The sequence below is a fragment of the Quercus lobata genome, chromosome 12 (assembly GCF_001633185.2).
Source record: "Quercus lobata isolate SW786 chromosome 12, ValleyOak3.0 Primary Assembly, whole genome shotgun sequence".
NCBI classification, from domain to species: Eukaryota; Viridiplantae; Streptophyta; class Magnoliopsida; order Fagales; family Fagaceae; genus Quercus; species Quercus lobata.
Window position 1 is genome coordinate 42,760,568 of NC_044915.1, and position 20,014 is coordinate 42,780,581.

General features: G+C 34.3%; 2 protein-coding genes across 3 annotated transcripts; one reads left to right on the forward strand and one right to left on the reverse strand.

Moving 5' to 3' along the window:
- The first annotated feature begins 8,200 nt into the window (after positions 1–8,200).
- On the forward strand, positions 8,201–12,536 carry LOC115969786 (phospholipase A1-Igamma1, chloroplastic-like). The gene is made up of 2 exons (XM_031089396.1): positions 8,201–9,595; positions 12,058–12,536. Exons 1-2 carry the CDS (start codon positions 8,274–8,276, stop codon positions 12,293–12,295), a joined length of 1,560 nt encoding a protein of 519 aa, XP_030945256.1. The 5' UTR covers positions 8,201–8,273; the 3' UTR covers positions 12,296–12,536.
- Positions 12,537–13,828: 1,292 nt separating this feature from the next.
- LOC115971224 (glutathione reductase, chloroplastic) lies at positions 13,829–18,697 on the reverse strand. 2 transcript variants are annotated; one of them, XM_031090994.1, is made up of 11 exons: positions 18,051–18,697; positions 17,031–17,256; positions 16,669–16,947; positions 16,398–16,574; positions 16,045–16,098; positions 15,801–15,949; positions 15,389–15,452; positions 15,144–15,314; positions 14,859–14,990; positions 14,631–14,723; positions 13,829–14,192 (listed from the first exon to the last, which is right to left on the reverse strand). In XM_031090994.1, the coding sequence occupies exons 1-10, from the start codon at positions 18,518–18,520 to the stop codon at positions 14,682–14,684; spliced, it is 1,764 nt and encodes a 587-aa protein (XP_030946854.1). In that variant the 5' UTR covers positions 18,521–18,697; the 3' UTR covers positions 13,829–14,192; positions 14,631–14,681. The 2 variants fall into 2 exon arrangements, with proteins under 2 accessions (XP_030946854.1, XP_030946855.1); XM_031090995.1 differs by having other exon boundaries at positions 13,835–14,192; positions 14,288–14,723.
- Between the last annotated feature and the right edge of the window lie 1,317 nt (positions 18,698–20,014).

Sequence of the window (20,014 nt, forward strand, 5' to 3'; positions counted from 1 at the left end):
AATTAATGAGCATATATTTCAACGACCGGCCTAACGGGTTCTAGGCCAAACATGATGCCATAGGATCTACGCCCATGACCCTAGTGGGCCTTAAGCCCAGTTTTTGACAGGGGTGTTAGGAACTGTGGGCCATACTGTAGAGCTTAGGTCTAAGACCCAAATGGCCCTGAAGGCCCAATGCCGTACAATATATATATATATATATATATATATATATAAATATAAAGTATGAAAACTCATTTAAAACTGTTAGTAAATAATGTGTTAATTTATTTTTAATTTTTATAATTTTAAAATTATTAATTAAATTATTTATGATATCATCGGTTCAACCCCGATCCAACCATAAAATTGAGAATCACTCCCTTTTTTGATTCTTTCACCGATCCAATTTTTAAAACCATGATATTATACATTGAAAGAAATATAATTTTGACATTTAGTTTAGATTCAAAATCAACAACAGAGTCAAGATTTTAGTTTAGGATGGCTAAGATTTAAAGACAATATTAAACGACGATAGCCTAAAAAAATTAATCGATATCAATAATCAAATGAATAAATAGTTGTAAACAACTGTAATTGTCCTACAAAATTTTATGTAAATATAAGCTATATTTTTTTTCATACAAAGTTTAATTTATTTATAATATCATTTGACTTTTTTTTTTTTTTTTTTTCCATATTTTGAAACTATTGCATAGTCACTAACAATCAAAGTAAAAAATAAACCTAAATACATTAAGTTTAAACATCTAATTTAATTCTTTAAAATAAATTGATCTAAATATGTTAAGAGTATAGCAATAACTTGTAAATTTGTATACAAGTATGTGAAAATGACAGACAACCAATTATATTTGCAACGTAGAATAGTTGTGGAAATATATGTGTGTGTGTGTACATGCGTGCACGTGGTAATTAACAGCCTGACAACTTGGACGATATAAAAACTTAGAATAGAAAAGTTATATTACTATGGTAAGTGGCATGAACTATGAAGTTTTTTCTCTTTTTATTTTTGGGTGTTAGGCCTGTTTTTATTTAACAAGATAAATTACCTTCTTTTTTTTTCCCTATGTTAGGCAAAGTATTTAAGAAAGGAAGATAGATGCATATTACCATGGGACTTTTCAAGAGGAGTAGGAGGCAAGTGCCACCCCCCCCCCCCCCCCCCGGCTCTACTCCTGAATTCAATCATAGAAGATTTCGAAGATTTAAAAGAGTATTGAATTCCCTTTTCATAGATAATGTATTAAGAAACAATAGTGTTTTGTATCCTTTGTCTCTGTTGGTAGATGATTGCATTTTAATATATTAAGAAAAAATTTGAGTATTTTTCTAATAGTTTGTTAATACTATACGAATTCTTATTTAAAGTTTATTTTTTTCTTTCGCCTATCGCCAACCCCCCTAACTTGAAATCCTAGGTCCGTCCCTAATCAAAAGGGTAGTAGAAAAATCCATCCCAATAATTTTAGTACTAAGTAGAAGCAAATAAATCATTGGTGATTCATGCTACAAGTCATTATGTAATTTTCAAGAAAGAATCAGAAAAGAAATATCTATAGTTTGGGGCAATCAATTTAGTATTGACAGTGCTAAAAAGCTAAATTGCTACTTTTAGCACCACACCACAAACAACAAAGTACATGCTACATCAATCGTGCCATAGTTAAAAAGTTTAAGAACCTTGCTACAGTAAATTGCTATCTTTAGCAGTATACTGTAGCAACAAAGGGGAAAAAAATATTTGTTTATTCTTTGTCTCTCTCTTCTCTCATTAAAAAATCATTTTCTCTCTCTCTTTTTTTTCTCTCTCTTTCTCTCTCCAGTCTTCTCTCTTTTTCTCTCCAGTGCCGCCCCTATCTCCCTCTTGACTAAACCAAACCTTTCTTCTCTTCGTGGTGTCACCTAGGTTCGTTGAGATTGTTGGAGTGGGTTTGTGGTGTGCGTTAACTATGTGGGTTCGTAGTGGTGGGTTGGTGTGGCCTGGGTTTGTCTAGGTTTTTGTGGTTAGGTGGTTTGGATTGGTAGTTTTAGTGGTGATATGGGTTTGTGTGGTTCGGTTGTGTTGATTGTGTGATGTGGGTTTTGGCTCTGGCAATGCTTGGATCACTAATTGGCTTGTGGTGGTTGGTCATGCCATTGGTTGCTGTGGATGTAATGGATTGCTAATCAGGTTATGTTTGTTTGATTATTATTGATTTTGTTAGAGATTGGAGATTTGGGTTTGGGTTTGAAAGGTGAGATTTTGTTGTGGTGTACGATTTGATTTTGGCTTGTGGTTATGGTGGTGGTGGCGGCCGTGGGTTGTGATTTGTGGGGGTGTGGGTGGCAGTGGTGGTGGATGTGACCAGCAGTGGTGTGGGTTTGTTGTTTGTTAACAAACAGGACGAGGCAGAGAGAGAAAGAGAGAGAAGAGAAGAATAAATAAATAATATTTAAATGAAGCGGTAAAAAAAATAGAACCATTAATGCTGGGTATATTGTTAAGTGTGGTGTTAAAATAGATAAAATTAAAGTAACTTTTTGAGTTGCTATAAACTAAAAAATATAGTTCCACCAATGTGGATGTTCTAACAAAGCTAACTTTAAATTATGCATTGGAAATATTTATCCATATTACTATTTAAAGGACTTCCTCTGTTTGGAAATCTCATTTTTTTTGTTCAAAAATGCCTCTATACCACTATGTTTAAGTAGAGACAAAATAAAAGGATAATCTGGTAAAAATACAACTCTAACTCCTACTAAAATATTGCTTAAAAAATAGGAGAAAGTATAACATGTTTCGGTAATACCAACTCAGCATCTTTTTTGGTATTTCCTACCCAATAAAAGAGTGACACCTGTTTCAAAAAACTACATCAGACTACTCCAATAAATTAATTACAATCTTTTATACTATTGGGAAGATAAATTAATCATTTATTGGAGTAGTTTGATGTGATTTTTTAAAACAGGTGTCACTCATTTATTGGGTAGGAAATACCAAAACAGATGCTGAGTTAGTATTACCGAAACATGGTATACTTTCTCAAAAAATAAGGTCACTCTCTCGTTGATTTTCAAATTGCTTTATCCACTTATAAATTCTAAATGTGTAATATTAATGAGAAAACGTGTAAATTTTAAATTGGAATGAATGAAAAATTATGATACTAAAAAAAAACCCTCATCACACGCGACGTGTGTGATGAGGCTAGTTATTATTTAATAATGTTTGCTCCATCCAAATAAGCTATCTTGATGAGTTCCCTCTTTCAAATCTTTTCATACAGCTCATCCAACCAACCAGTCTTGTTGCTGGATTGCTCGCTAATTTAGTGTGTGTGTTGTTTGGATTAGCTTTAAAAAGTTTTACGTAAACCAAATAAACTAATAGAAAGCTAAATCAAACTCACTTTAAACAAAAACAAAAAACAAAACTTTGTTGGAACTACAATATTTCAAACTCGAACTTTCTTAATATATATATAGATAGATACTTTATGGTCATTCTTTAAAGTTTAGACTCTGATGGTTGGCAACTCTTGAAAGATTCTCATCAAACCAACAACCATGGTATGACCCCTTTTATTAAATTTGCCATCATGCGAGTCATTCAATTCTATCCTCCATGCCTAGCTATAACGTAGCCCAGAAAGTTGTTTGCCAATTGCCATGACTTGATCTCGGGCTGTTGCTGCATAGTCTAGGATTATGTTCTTTCTCTCACAGGGGGATGGGTCTCACCCATCATGGAGTCCACCCCTCTGCAAGAGGCAGAGAACATAGTTCCAGATTATACAATAATTTTTCCCTTGTCAATAAGGCCACTTAAATAAACCTTTTTTTTTTTTCAATGATAAGAGTCCTAAAATCCAGTTCCAGCCTACTGTGTACTTCAACTGAATATTTAGATAATCTTTTGGCCCTAGCTAGTTCTGCAAGACTAGCTGCTAATTTAGTTGAACCAAAATGTTATTATCTATCAACCTATATATTCACAGTTCCCTAATGTAATTGTATGTCAAGCCTATGATTTCACAGGCAACTTGCAAGAAACCTGTACTCCTTTCAAAGGTCAAAGAAGTTGGTACTTGGCAGTTGTCATCATTATAACTATTTTTTTTGGTAGAACATCATTATAACTTTATAAAGCAATCAACCCTATCCGAGAGTGAATAAAGAAAGCTTAAAAAATATACATTTTAACAACTCAAAATATTACTTTATCTATTCTAATACTTTACTTTATAATACACCCAACATCAAAAGTTTTATTTAAACATTTAATATATTAAAATAATATATCCAACACAATAAATAACTATCAAATTCACAGTCATCATCATATTAAACTACTATTTTTTAACACCACATATATATATTTTTTGGTTTTAAGTTTTAAGTTACAGTGAGCTACTAGCCTACTATCTCTAAATTTGTAGCTAATACTCAAATTATTTTGAGTTTACCTTCTTTGCTATACAAGGCATTTTGAGAGTATTGGTTGCTAAATTGATTATTTTAGTCAATTTAGCAACCTTATTGGGATATTCTTAGTACATTTAAGAAAAAAGAAATTCCATATATATAGCAATATTTGTTGAAAAAAATATATTTAATAAAAAACTATTAACTGGTATAATATTGATAAAATATGAAAATTAACAATGTGTAACTTAATAAGTAATTTTATATATTGACAAATTCTTTTTTTGGGGGTGGGGGTTCTATTGTACTTTGCCAACTAATTTTTTTGATAATGTTCCTTTTTTAATAATTACTTTGTCAACTAATTTGTAGTACATGTAAAGGCACAAAACATCTTTATTGCCGTTTTCATATAAAAAAAAGGAGATAGAATAACACACAAATGGCAATTAGAATCAATAAGCTACATAATCATTAAATTATTTTAAGTTCAAACGATTATTCATGTGTACTTTTTAATATAATTCATTAAATCATTTATACAAGTCATACAAACATTAAATAAATTATGTGACTAAATGCACATTGTGGTATGTTTAAAGGAAACGAGGAGGATTTATTTTATTATGGAATTGGATTTAATTATTATGAATTTATACGTGTAACTAGTGTCACAAAATTTTTAATTTAGTATCATCAAATAAGGAATAATGACAAATTTTAAATGAAATGACACTATATTTGCTTTTAATTTTTTCTCAGAAAGAAAACCAAATCTTTTAATTGCTTAATGGAGAATTTTAATAAACTTATGTACATATCTTTTTTAAGGTAAAATATTGTCTTATTTAATATATTTTATACTTATTAAGATTAAGTAGGTATGACACATACACACACACACACAAAAAAAAAAAAACATAAGATGACTTTTACCTAATATTTACTATGATATGGAGTCCATTTCAAAGCAAATTGAGATAATCCTTCACGTACCGTAGTAATAAGTGAAAAACTTTTCTCCATGGAAGAAAATTTTGTTTGTCTAACTCCAATGATTTGAGTAGGATATTTTTTTGACCGAAGAAAAAACAAATTAATTAAAGCATATCCCATTGGTCATGGGGGATCAGAAGAGATGTTGTTTGGCTCAAACTTCATCAGGGCCCAACGACATGGGGCTGGTTGTCAACTACTCTTCTTAATAATGCATTGAAATATCTTCTTCAGAAAATGAAGGCACAAAGGATATTTTTCTTGACAAGAAAAGAGATAGCTGCAGATCTTGACAATGACTCATAATTATATTTATAAACAAGCAATTGCATTGTGTCCTCGTTGCCACCTGTATTTTATTTTTTTTAAAGGATTGCTGTTGACCTCATTGCTCAATTGAGTTAAAAGCATGCATCAAAGTTCAAAGTTGTATTGGCATTCATGAAGGGGAAATGGAAAAAAAGAAAAAGAAGAAGAAGAAGATGAAGATGAAATTAAAGGAGAGAAGGACAAAGAGTGCCACTATTGTTGTCTGACTAATACAATTACAGATGAAGTTGAGTTGTGACTTGTACTTCACAGTGTAAGGTGTGGACAGTTGAACACATGATGCAGAACAATTGGAATCTTTTAGGGTTTTATAAAATCAATTTGTCGCACATGCTTGAATACATTTAATTAACCCTAGACCTTTGTGTTTGGGAGATTACAAAAAGACAATGATATATAAAAATATTTCGATTATATTTATAATATTTGTAGAGATCTATTTTTCTCTCTTGCTCCTATGCAGCCTAATATGAATTTGCATCCTCTTGCTTCTCCTATTTTTATAATATATAACTTAAAAGGTTAATTTGTGAGAATAATGTCAATGTATTTGAAATTCCGCACAATATATAGTGGACATGACCTAAAGTATTTAGAAAAAAAATCACTTTTATTTTTTTTATTAGAATTTACTAATAATATCACTTTTATTACACACCAAAATAAATTAATTATATAAAAAAAATTGTAGAAAAGTTTTATGGCCATAAACCTATTATCAAATTGTCTTATTACAAACCATATTACTATTGTAGAGAGATAAGGAGGATGTACGTAGATTTCAATATATATATATATGATATGCCAGCAATTTCCAACAAATCACGCTTGTGATATGCTAACACTGGAAATGTGTTACATTAAGGATAGATTCTCTCAAGGTCAAAAGAAAAATCAATATGAAACTATCCTCTTACAACTTTAGCGCCGGTGCAAGTAAATATAATGTCACAAACTTCTGACATAACAATTCATATATAATCAATTAGTACTTGTATTTCTTCTATTTCTTTTAACATGGTGGCCATGATAGCTAATTAACCATAATTAGCTAATATCACTTTCATCTAAATACATTATTTATATAATTTTTATTATACACTGATTACAAAAGGTTTTGTATTTACCAACCAGTTGATCTGGGCTCTTGGGAATGGGATAGCAAGAACCCCAACTAAACCACAAAGCCAAAGAAGCTTGGTTATTTATTTCTAAGCTTTTTCATTGGAAAGATCCCAATCCTCAAAAATCTGAATTTCCGTATTCCTAGAACTTTCTTGGAATCATAAAACTAAACTAGTCCTAGTCCCCGTCCATTAATTAACAATGACCATGTTCATCAACAAAAAAAAAAAAATATTAACAATGACCATGACCAAACCCCGCTTCCACATGATCCATGTGGGCATTAAACAAAACATTTTACGTGAAAGGGAAAACATCGGGACCCAGCAATGCACATTGCACACCCTATACCTAATTACCTATTGAGAATTCTATAATCTATACACTATAATACGAGTCTAAATCTTCTGTTTCATCAATTATGCTCCACCAATAAAATTTGGACAACTAATCTCTCTCATTAAATGAGATAACTCTCACTTTAACACTCACATTACTGAAACGTCAACGTTAAAATCCCTTTCTTTTTTTTCTCTTTTTTTTCTTCCGCAACTTTATTTCTTCTCTGTTCCGGCTTTTGGTTTCTTTTTTTCTCTTCTCCATGTGGTTTGAGTTAACAAGAACTCTTTTGAGTTTTGTGTCTTGCTGTAGCTTTTGTTTTTGATTTGGACTCTTCCCTCTATTGTCTCATTATATTCCTTTCTCCCAAAGTGTTTCCGACTTTTGCTTTTGTTTTTGTATGCCACAGAGGTTCCTTTTGTCCAGTGCAGATTTGTTTCAACTTTTGAGAGATTTCTGCTGAAACAAGCAACCTTCAAGGCTTTGAAGGTTTCTCTTTTTTTCTCTTCTCTATGTGGTTGACGTCTCAAGTGTTCATCTTCATCCTCACTTTGCCCCGGTTACAGACACATCCTCACTTCATCTTCGAGTGTTCATCTGCTTCTATTGGTTTCCACAAAACAAAAACAACATAGTTATTTTTTTTAATAAACAACATATATATATATATATATACACACACACACACGTTAGACACAAACTCACACAAGTATAAGAAAGTTGTTATAAATCCTAAAATGAATTAAAAAAAGAAATTTATTTATATTAAACCAAAAGAAAAGGACTTACTTTGTGACTGAACAATACGTACAAGCCTTGTAGGTTGCTTGTTGCAGTAGGAGCCTCTCAAAAGTTGAAACAAAACTGCACCTATAAGAGAAAAGGACCTCTGTGGCATATAAAAACAAAAGCAAAAGCCTGATTTTGATTTTGGGAGAAAGGATTACAATAAGACAAAATAGTGGAAGAGTCCAAATCAATCCCAGTCATCTTGGACTCCTATAATACACCCCTCGTTACACTAATTTTCACCAACCTGTTTACATTTTTTGGTCATAGCAATGGTCATTTCCCTATCTAACACCAGTGTCCTTCCCTTCACCACACAACCAAGGCCATTTCCGGTACCATTTCTAGCCAAAAAATCCCAACTTGAAGTTTCAAACTTTGCCACAAAAACACCTACATCTACAATATTATGCAAGGTACTCTCCAATACAAGCCACTCCCTCTCGAACGTTATCACCGAGCTAGAGAAGCAAACACCACACCAAGATCAAGATCAAGATGTACAACTTGAAAACATCACCACCCAAATTGATGATGATCATGACCATCAGCGCCAAGTAGAAGTATCCGATGCTTGGCGTGAAATCCACGGTCAAGATGACTGGGTTGGCTTATTGGACCCCATGGACCCACTTCTCCGATCAGAGCTAATCCGCTATGGTGAAATGGCACAAACATGTTACGACGCTTTCGATTTCGATCCCTTTTCCAAGTACTGTGGAAGCTGTAGGTTCATGCGCCGTGACTTCTTCGATTGCCTAGGAATGTCCCACATCGGCTACGACATCTCTCGTTATCTCTACGCAACCTCAAACATTAACCTCCCTAACTTCTTCAAGAAATCAAGGTGGCCTAAAGTGTGGTCCAAGAACGCTAATTGGATCGGATACGTCGCCGTTTCTAACGACGAAACATCCAAACGCTTAGGCCGCCGTGACATTAGCATTGCATGGAGAGGCACGGTGACACGTCTCGAATGGATAGCTGACCTAATGGACTTTCTCAAGCCTATCTCTTCCAACAAAGTCCCTTGCCCTGACTCAACTGTCAAAGTCGAATCTGGGTTCTTAGATTTATACACAGACAAAGATGAATCCTGCAAATTTTGCAAGTACTCAGCCAGAGAGCAAATTTTATCCGAGGTAAAAAAAATACTTGGCATGTACGCAAACGAAGAGATAAGCATTACTATCACAGGGCATAGTCTAGGGGGTGCTTTAGCTATCTTAAGTGGTTATGATATTGTGGAAACGGGTTTGAATGTGTTGAAGGATAGTAGAGCCGTGCCTGTGTGCGTGTTTTCTTATGCTGGTCCAAGAGTTGGGAATGTGAGGTTCAAAGAGAGGCTTGAGACTTTGGGATTGAAGGTGTTGAGGGTTGTGAATGTGAATGATATGGTGCCAAAGTCACCAGGGCTGTTTTTTAATGAGCAAGTGCCATCTATGTTGATGAAAATAGCTGAGGGTTTGCCTTGGAGTTACTCGCATGTTGGAGTTGAGCTTGCTCTGGATCATAAGAACTCGCCCTTCTTGAAGCAGACTAGTGATCCTACTTGTGCACATAATTTGGAGGCTCACCTGCATTTGCTTGATGGGTAAGTGCTTTTAATTATTTTTATTGTTCATCTTGGGCTTTTAATTCGCTTCGATTTTTAGTTTAGGATAATTGGATTTCTTTTTTTGTGAAGATCTGTGGTTTAGGATATATAATTGGATTGTTTAATTTGAGTCCGTTCGCCCAATTAACCTTAAAAATAAAATTGTAAACCTCATTTTTTTCCCCATAACTGTATTTTTATTTCCCTAACATTTTAAACAAAATAATTCAATAAAAAAAAACCATCCCCAAAACACACTTAATGTTAGTACGTGATTAACTGATTACAATTACTGTAAATCTAGGACCAGCTGGCGGGGGTTGTCATTGGAAATATATTTGATATACTAATGAGATGACAGATTTGATTAGTTGAAAATTGAAATAATAAGGATTTTTAAAATAATAGAGGAAACAGAGTTTAAAAGTCAATGTGTTTGTATATACTTACCTCATGATTTTTGCATTGATAATTTTTATCTAAACTCCAAAAATTGTTGCTTCAACATCCCTTCTCTCATGGCCTCAAGAATGGAAATATATATTAGATAATTTTTTTTTTACTTTGATAATTCTTCTTTTAACCGTGAAAATTGTTCTTCAACATCCCCTCTATCAGTCCAAGGGACGTTGAAACAACAATTTGGGAGTTAAAAATTATAATAGTATTAGTACCCCTTGTTGGTCCAATTCAGGAGTATCACACCCCTCTTTCTCACACAATGAGAGGGGATGTGACAGCAATAATTTGGGGAGTTAAAAATACAACACCCTATGTGAAGTTTTAAGTTTATTTATTATAAATTAGTAACCTAGATATTTTTTTTCCACATTATTCAGGAATTAAAATGGGGGATTAAAAAAGAAGAACATGTATACAACTTTACATCTCCATTTCTTTTCAGAGATTGCAAGTTTGTTATTTTGGATGAATTGGTCAATAGCTTTTAACCAGTTAAATAAGCTTCACAATCACACACTTCTATATCAAGTATCAACTAATTAAATAAACACCCACGCGGCCACGCTACTGAATAAGTACTAAAGGCTAAAGCTGCTTAGCCTACCTAAAAAATAAACTTAAAAAAGAGTATAAAACAAATTAAAATAAGGCTGTATAAACGTGACAAGAAACTAAAAGGCATCAAGGACCTAGGTATGGAATATATTTAATCCTGGAGATATCTCTTAAATTGTATTAAAAGGCTGGTAATCATTAAAATAAGAAACCACGCCATGTAATGAGATCATGTCCCCTCATAGCTGAATGGCCAAAGTGAAAAGTATTGATTTATCACACAACTAAGTTCCTCTAATTGGTAGTTAATGACTGGGATGTCTGTTTGTGACATTATTTAATAAGATTGGAGTGAGATAAGCCTGAAAGCAACTAGATGCTAATGAATTATAAACAGCTTAAATATGATCTAATTTCTATCTCTGGCAGACATCTTATGCTTATTTAGGAACAAGGAAGTCCCAGTCCCAAACTTCTAAAGTTTCACACTAGTTGAATGGGAGGTCAAACCTCGATACACGATGTCTTCCTGTGATAGAAATGGTCAGCAATACATTAAGTATTAGAAACACGATGACCCTTGACTTATAAAATTATCAGATTTTATGTTTACACTGCCAACTACTTATTCCAACAATTTTAAATGGGCCACGTGAATACTCTGATTCTGATATCTCTACTCTATTTTTTAATTTTTAATAATGACTGTAAACTAGTCTGTAAACATTCTTGTTGTTAGACCTCCGATTCAATCCAACATTAGAACATAATTTTGAAGAATATATTTGTCATTAGCTTACAAGGAACTAGATCATCTCCATTTAATGGAGGGTTCATTTCGCAGTTAAGATGAATTGATTCTTCAAACTATATTGACAGAATCTGTTGTCAAGTAAGTAATGTGATCGTTCATTGCTTTCCATGGAGCAATCATCTTGATTAGTTTTATAGCACCGCATAGAATTTGCAATTCATATGTATGGTCAAATGGCCTCCCTTCCTTCATTTTTTACGTGTGTCTTGAAAATAAAACAATGATTTATCTAGAAGGAATATAAAGTTGTTATTTATTGTTCATATAATTGTTATCAATAAAATAAAATTTAAAAAAAAAAAAAAAAAACCATATGAAAGTAACTAAGGGTGAGGTCGTGATTTAGAGTCAGTATATAGGTGCTAAATTTGGTTGGTAGTGGTACAGTACAGATGTGATAACACTTAAGATTGAGCTAAAAAGAAGCTCTTTGGAGTTCTCGGTTGCACAGTTTGATATTAACTTTGAACTTCTGGTTAGCGCCCCCCCCCCCCCCCCCCCCCCCTTCCACGTATTGCTAAATCTTATTCATTTCTCCCAGTGTTGAACATGGAGAAGTGAAGCAACAATCTAATTGGATAAGTAGCAAGAAGTCATTGGATTTTTGTTGTTTGATTATGTGGTGCAGATACCATGGGAAAGGCCATAGATTTGTGCTAGCAAGTGGAAGAGATCCTGCCCTGGTGAACAAGGCCGCTGATTTTTTGAAAGATCATTATTTGGTTCCACCCTACTGGAGGCAAGATGAGAACAAGGGTATGGTGAGGAACAAGGATGGTCGTTGGGTGCAGCTTGAACGGCCAAAACTCGATGATCATCCTCCAGATATGCATCACCTTCTCAAGCAATTAGGCCTCGCTCATTAATGAAAAATGCTCTTTTGCTTTCTTGTTTGTAATTTATATGGGGTTACTGCTTAGAGGAAAAGTTCATTATATAATTAAGGTCAAATAATGACACTAAGGCTAGTACAGAAGTTATTATGTTAATAGTCTTTGGGTCCTCTAAAAAGCTGTACAAATTCAGGACATTGTGCTTCTTATCTTTATTCTTTACACTTTGCAAGGTATCAACCAAAACTTCATTTATATAAGTTTACTTTTTTTATGACATGTTTGATAATCTTGTTATAACACTAAAAACTAAAAATTGCCTCTTAAAGAATTTTTCTATAGATATAATATGATTTAAACATATGATGTGCTCTTCATGATAATTGCTCTTATTATTAACTTAAGCTACTAATTAGTTTTTAGTGTAAGCGAGATTCGAATCCAACCTCTTAAATAATGGTAATTGTAAAATGAGAGCCAAGACTAGGGCAACAAATGGGATTTAAGTTAATGGTAATGTATGTAATTGTTGAAAAGGCTTTTCTAACAGTAAAAGAAAAGGAAATCTTTTAGAAATTTAAGGGTCTCTATAATTTGGGTATTAAAAAATTCATATGAAAAAGTATATAACAGTTTTATCTGCGTATGATTATAGAGCAAATTCTGCTTACAAGAAATATAGAATTTGAAAGAAGCCTGGTGAAGTGGTGAGTTTGCTCAGAGTTTCAGGAGCAGATATTGTATCTGGATGATGTTCACCACAAATTGAAGTTGTAATAAAAACAGCCTTCCTAATTAGATCATCTCCTATATCAAAATTGTGTCCCTCTTTTAGCATTAGTTTCTACTTTCTAGCAGTGTGGCTCTGTATAGAGCTAGTTGGTGCCAAAGGCAAGGATTCAACTGGGAATTAGCCAGTAACAAAGCAATTCTCAACTTGAGTAACAAATAGTTGGTCCCCCCGCTCCCAAAGCATTTGTACATTGCCGCAGAAGTTGTAGAGCAGCACTGCACCTAGAGAAAGAGAATGTAGCAAGAGGCAAAAACCAAAACCCACTAGTTTGTTTGACAAGATATAGCAACTCCAACACCTTTACCTCAACAACAATTACAGAGTAAAGTCATATCCAAATCCGAATAGCAACAACAGACGCTGCCCAGATAGTTTCAGCCCAGTGATTACTTTCAAATTAGCTATACTATTTTTCTTTATATTTTTTATCCTAGTTACTGTGAAAAACCAGGTGAACATTACTTCTCATTGAGAGTTTATTTTAGCTTTGGTTTTTCCCAGGTGAGCTGAGGTACTCAGAATCAAGATGATACCAAATTACCGACTAACCATCATGATTGGCTCAATCCCCCTTTCTGAATGAAAAATCCTACTACCTGCAACACTTGCTTAATCATAAAATTACATCAAATCATCTTCAGTCTGGAGCAAAACATCAAGGCTTAATAAATTGCATGGTTCATCTTAATGACATATATTATTATTTGGCTGTGTAATGACATCTCTTTTCAATTCATCCTAGTTCTCCCCACAGGTTCTTTATATAGAACATCTTTAACGAATGTGTAAAATCATAACTTTCAAAATTAAAACATCTTCAACCAACATGTTTTCTGTTACAAGTGTTCAAAAAGGTGGGCCTGAAACCAAAAAGAGAAAATTAAAGGAAGAAACATGTATTTCCTAAACGTAAAGGAAGGGTATGTTATGACTCCTGTAAAGCAAAATTACAGAACCATTGCTATCAAAGACCTTTCTCTTCTGCTTAAGTATGTCGACAGTCCAGTGTGAAAATTAGAACTATTGATGCTATCTTGAGAAGCCCAATCACTTGTCCAAGTCGGCTTCTAAAATTTTCCAACTATCCCTTTACTATTCCACATTAGGATGTTCACTTGCAGTAGCCCAGATGACAACCTGCCCAGTTGGCTAAAATATTCAGTAACTTTGCATAACATGGTGACAAATTAAAATGTCATACACCTTTAAAAAAATGATCATTTGACCCCCACCGTATGAGAAGCTTTTGTTTAGGCATATACAACATTCCGCTAACAATAGAAATTTTAACAGCTATCAGTGGCAGATTTCAATGAATAATTCTTATTATAGAGTAAAACCAATAATGGAACAACAATTTCTCTACATTGCTCCCCCTTCGGCCCCCTTTTTCTAATTTGTGTTTATGTTTGCTGTTGATGCAAATGATGTTGTGATCATAATACAGCAATCGTCATGTGTTTCATTGTGAAAATAGTTCCTATATTACTCCTTTCTTTCTTTCTTTCTATTTTAAAATAAAATATTAAGAACTCAAACAAACTTTTTTCTCTAAGGAAGTCAGCAGAATGATACATCTGTTATAAGGACCAGCTATGATATGCAGCAGATTGATCCAGACCATTGCTAAACCCCTGCAGTAGCTTTGACCTCAGAATCAGTCTTTCCCTGGACAAAATTTAAGCAAGAATAGTAAACAATTCATTAAAATTGCAGACTGCATTTGATGCATATGTTCAAAGCACACGCTTAGATTGATCATAAGATAAAAATCAACAAGAAGGATATTTGTCGTTGACTAACCTCGGCTGTCTGCCGGATTTTCCTAGTAGGAGTCCTCATTGTGACAAACTCCTCACCTGCGGTTGGGTGAATACCCACTGTAGCATCAAAGTCTGCCTTGGTCAAGCCAGCTTTCACAGCAACTGCAAATCCCTGTGAATTTAATCAAATGTGCAGCCACACAAACTGTCAAATTTATAGGAATAAATGAATTTTAAAGAGAGAGAGAGAGAGAGAGAGAGAGAGAGAGAGAGGGGAGGAGGAGGAGGAGGAGGAGGAGGGGATGATACGGGCAAATGCAAAAACCTGGACAATTTCAGGTGAATCTTCTCCACACATGTGCAATCCCAGAACTTTGTTTGTTTTTGCACAGACTACAAGTTTCATCAAGACCCTGTCTGGGAGCCCTGACAGAGTAGCCTTTAAGGGCCTAAAATTTGCCATGAAGATATCAACATCACCATATTCTCGTATAGCCTGCAAATATCCTTGAAACTCAACTACTGGAAAGCAATCTCAACAGTTGCCAATATGCCAAACAAAAATATCACCTGTTCTTCAGTAAGTCCAACTTGTCCAATCGGTGGCTGGGAGAACACAGCAGACGGGATAGCTCTACTCAAGAGAGAGAAAGAGAGCAAAATATTAGTCTTTTTTACAAGTACCATGCATTCAGATATGAACTGCTAACTTAATAGTTTGAACTGAACAAGAATATTGCATTAACCTTTCCATACTATAATGTTTATCAAAATGGTCTTAGAAATTTCTGTGCATAGGACCAAACAATTAAAGTTCACAGTAATTGGCAGGCAGTAGGACCCCGTGTTACTAATATGTGGTTAATTATCATTTAAAACCAACTTAAATACTGATTAATGAAGGGTGAACTGCACATTTTAGATATCCAAGGGAGCCTACAATTCATACAGCTTATTAAACTTCCACAAGATAGGATCATACCTATAATCAGGTTTTGTTGGCTCATTTTGGAACAAAGTTTTTGCTAATGCCCCTCCTTCCATCAAAGCTACCGGAGTCAGATTCACTCTATCAGTAACATCTCCAACTGCCCAAATAGAAGGAACTGATGTACGGGAGTATTCATCAACCTGAAGAAAACAAGAGAGAGAGATTATATTTAAGGAAACATCACATACAATATACATTGAAGGGGGGAAAAACCCTCAAGTTTTAGAAAAACTACCTCTATTGCTCCATTCTTGGTCATTTTCACCCCTACTGTTTCCAATCCTAAGTTCTGCAATCAAATACACTCTTGATAATTGATTTCTTTTCTCATTCCAAGTGTGAAATTTACAGTTGCTTTGAAAGGGGAAAGTGTGAATTACAAAGTAGGGCATCTTCAGGTTTGCTTGGTTACCACCTCCCCAGAACCACATCAAGGGCTGGGAAGCCTGGTTACAACACTTTAAACCAGTTAATGAAAAGTATAAATCACATCTTTGCCTTGATATGGCCCTGTCAAAATGGTAATCCAAAGGACCTGATGAATACTGTAACAATGAGAAGCATAGAATCAAAAAAACATTTAAAAACCTTTGTATTAGGCCTACGTCCTGTTGCAAACATAACATGTGAAAAACCTTCAGCAGTTCCTTTGTTGGTCTTCAAAGACAATGAACCGTCAGATGATTTTATGATAGCTTGGGGTGACTCCTCTGTATGGAATTCAATTCCTCTTAGGGAGATTTGTTCTGCAACAAAATCTCTGATCTGTGGGAGCAAACAGCACAAGTTTGAATGTGAAAACTTTTAGCCTTGACCACATAGGAAATTAAGTGTTTTAGCATTGTTCATGGTTTCTCACCTCTTCATCAAAACCCCTTAAAACTTTCTTCTGCCGTATAAATACATGAACTTCAGTTGTCAGACCATTGAATATGCCAGCAAATTCCAACGCTATGTACCCACCACCAACTATTGCTATTTTCTCAGGCTTTGAGGGCAAGTCAAGCGCAGCATCTGAATCTATTACATATTCACTTCCAGGGATTTCAGGAATGAAGGGGCGGCCACCTACTGAAATTAGTATGTGCCTTGCTGAATATAACTTCCCATCCACGTCAATTGTGTGTGGGTCCACAATCTGTGGGCATTTTATTATTATGAATGTGTTACTTACAAAAAATGCATATGACACGTAAATATGGATTCAAAGCATCATCTCACCTTTCCACGACCTTCAATTAAAGTAACACCAGCATTCTTCAGAACGTTCTTGTAGATACCAGTAAGACGCTGCAACTCTGCATTTTTATTAGCCATCAAGGTGCTCCAATCATGCTTGGGTTCGACATCATATTTCCATCCAAAACCACGACTCTCTTCAAATTCATGAGAATAATGTGAAGCATACACCATTAGTTTCTTTGGTACACATCCACGAAGTACGCACCTGAAGTAGAAAGTTTGATGGAAAATGACTCACAAGCTCTTTTATTATATAAGCATATCTTCTCCAAAGAATAACACTAAGGAATGCAGGTGCAGCCCAAGCTCAAAATTGTACAAAAGAGAACCACCTCCACAGTCAAAAGAAAGACACTGAACATTAAGCTAAGGCAACACTAAATCCAAAATTGTAGAGGACATGAATTTGGCCAGCCAAGCATGTGGAGTGTGAAGGAAGTATGATTTCAGGTGAAGAATAGATCATTTTAACGCTCCTCAAAGGTCAGTGTTTTTTTCTCTTTTCAAAGGCATCAAAACAAAACAGACACAGAGGAACTGCTCTCCAAACACGGTGTTTTCCTCTCTCTTCAAAGGCATCAAAACAGACACAAAGACTAGGGTCAAAAGCCTAAACCACTTACAGTGAAGTAGAAGAATCTTAACTGAAAACAGTAAAGACAAGGCTAGTTTCCAATGGCAAAAAGACACTGAACCTCCAATCAAATAAAACTCAAAACTAAATCAGTAAAAACAATCAAAACGAAGCACCATAAAAGCAATAATCAAAATTCCCCAATCATATTTCCAATAAGTATTAACACTCAATTTGCTACTATATAATAACCAATTCAACAATAATAAACCCCTCATATAGCAAATGAAGTTCATTCAAATCTCACAAACACAATTCAAAGAACCCCCAAAAAAAAAAGTCCAAAACTTTTCAACGCTAAATAAAAAAAATAGTAAAACCCCATATAGCAAAAAAGCTTTAAAAAAAAAAAAAAAAAAACTTACGTGCCGCCAACTCCACCGGTGGTTTCGGAAGAAATGGGGGAGAAGGGAAGCTCACAGACGGCGACTGAGGCCCCAAAATTGGCGGCGAAGCGGGAGGCGCGGACACCACCGCTGCCAGCACCGATGGTGAAGAGGTCGAAGTCGTAGTGGCTGGGTGGCTCGGCGCCGTTTTGAGAGTCGGCGCGAGCGGCGAAGCTACGGTGTTTGAGGTTAAGAGAAAGAGAGAGAGAAGATAGGGTTTTGGGATTGTAGAGAAGGCGGGAAGAGAGAGGAGTTGGTATTGGGATAGAGAGCTTCTTGTAAAGGGTTTTGAGTTTTGGGGATGATAAGGTATTGGTCACTGTGAGAGAGCTGGCCATTACTACTACCATTACACTTTTGTATTTGTGTTTGTGTTTTTTTCTTTCTTTCTTTCTAAGAGAGAGAGAGAGAACCCAACTGAACTGGCTAGAGCCTAGAGCGTAGAGCATGGAGGTAGAAGAATAAATATACCTTTGTGGGTAGAGATTATTCTAGGCCCGTCAATGAGGTGTGGCTCCCACCCGTTCAGTTCTTGACGGTGGAGATTTTAACCGGCTAATGGTGGGTGTGAATCTGTCGGTTGGATGAGTTTTTTCGACCCAACCTGAACCTGGCAATATCGGGTTCAGAATTCAATTTCCCAATCCAATCCAATCCATATGTACTAATTCGTATGGATCAGGTTAGGTTGGATTGGCTTGTTTGTGCATGCTGGATTTGTGTCTTACAAAAATCGGGGAAAATAGGTAATTGGCGTAATTTACAAACTATGCATCAAAATACTTATAATTTAAAATTATTTAATAAAATATCTTTATTTTTTAAACTTAATTTTAATAAAATCAAATTATATATAAAATTCGACATTAGTAATGTCTAGTTTTATTCATATTTTATCACTTAAATTTTTAAAAAAATTTAAGTGGAACTCAATATTGCTAATGTTGAGTTACACTTTAAAATATATATAGAACTCAATTGTAAGGATATCAAGTTTCATTTGTAACTCGATTTTGTAAAAAACTAAGGGCATTTTGTTACATAGTTTATAAATTAAGGTCAAACACCCATTTTCCCCTATAAAAATCTTCAATAAAATATTACAATTTGCATAATATTCTAAATTTACAAATTCATCAAGCTAATTCTCAGAATACCAAAGTCAATCAAGAGTAATAAAATAACTTATTCATATAGTAGCTCAGGTAATATTAGAGACCGGTATCATTTCAATTTGTTTCGATAGTTTCGAACAAGAAAAGTTTGATAGGTTAAAAAATATCAATCAAACCTGACTCAACCTAAAACTCAAAATAAAATTCCAACCCAACCCGTCAACCACAAAAATCAACTTGACAGCCGGTTGGGCAAAAGTTGGGTTAGTTTAAGAAACTTGGAGATTAAAAAAAAAAAAATTGAACTAAATTTTTACTCCTTAAAATATTTGATTCTTAAACAACAATTTATTTGCTTTCAATACAATGAGATGAAAAGCAAGTAAAATATTTGATCCTTTTCTTTGTTATTTCTTTCAAAGGAACCAAGCTTATCTAGATCGGGTGGACCTGCGTTTGGTTCTACAAACTGCCCGATTCAACCTTGGTTTGTATTGTTATTGCCATACTGGATATCATTTGAATTAGCCTATTCACACTTCAAATCCCTATTTGCAAAGAAATTAAATCTAAATGGGAGTGAGTTATTGTAATTCGACGGATATATTATTCACATACGGTAGAATCTATTGTGCCTCCTAAATAGGCAGTAGTTAAGTAATTAAGAACTCCACATTATTTATATTATTGTGATTTTGTTATAATTATATTTTTTTAGGAAGCCCAAGTAAAAAATGTGATCAATGAAAGTGAAAATTGGAATGGTGGGGGAAATAAAATATGACTTTTGAATTTTTTTTATTTTTTATGATCATATGACATTTGAAT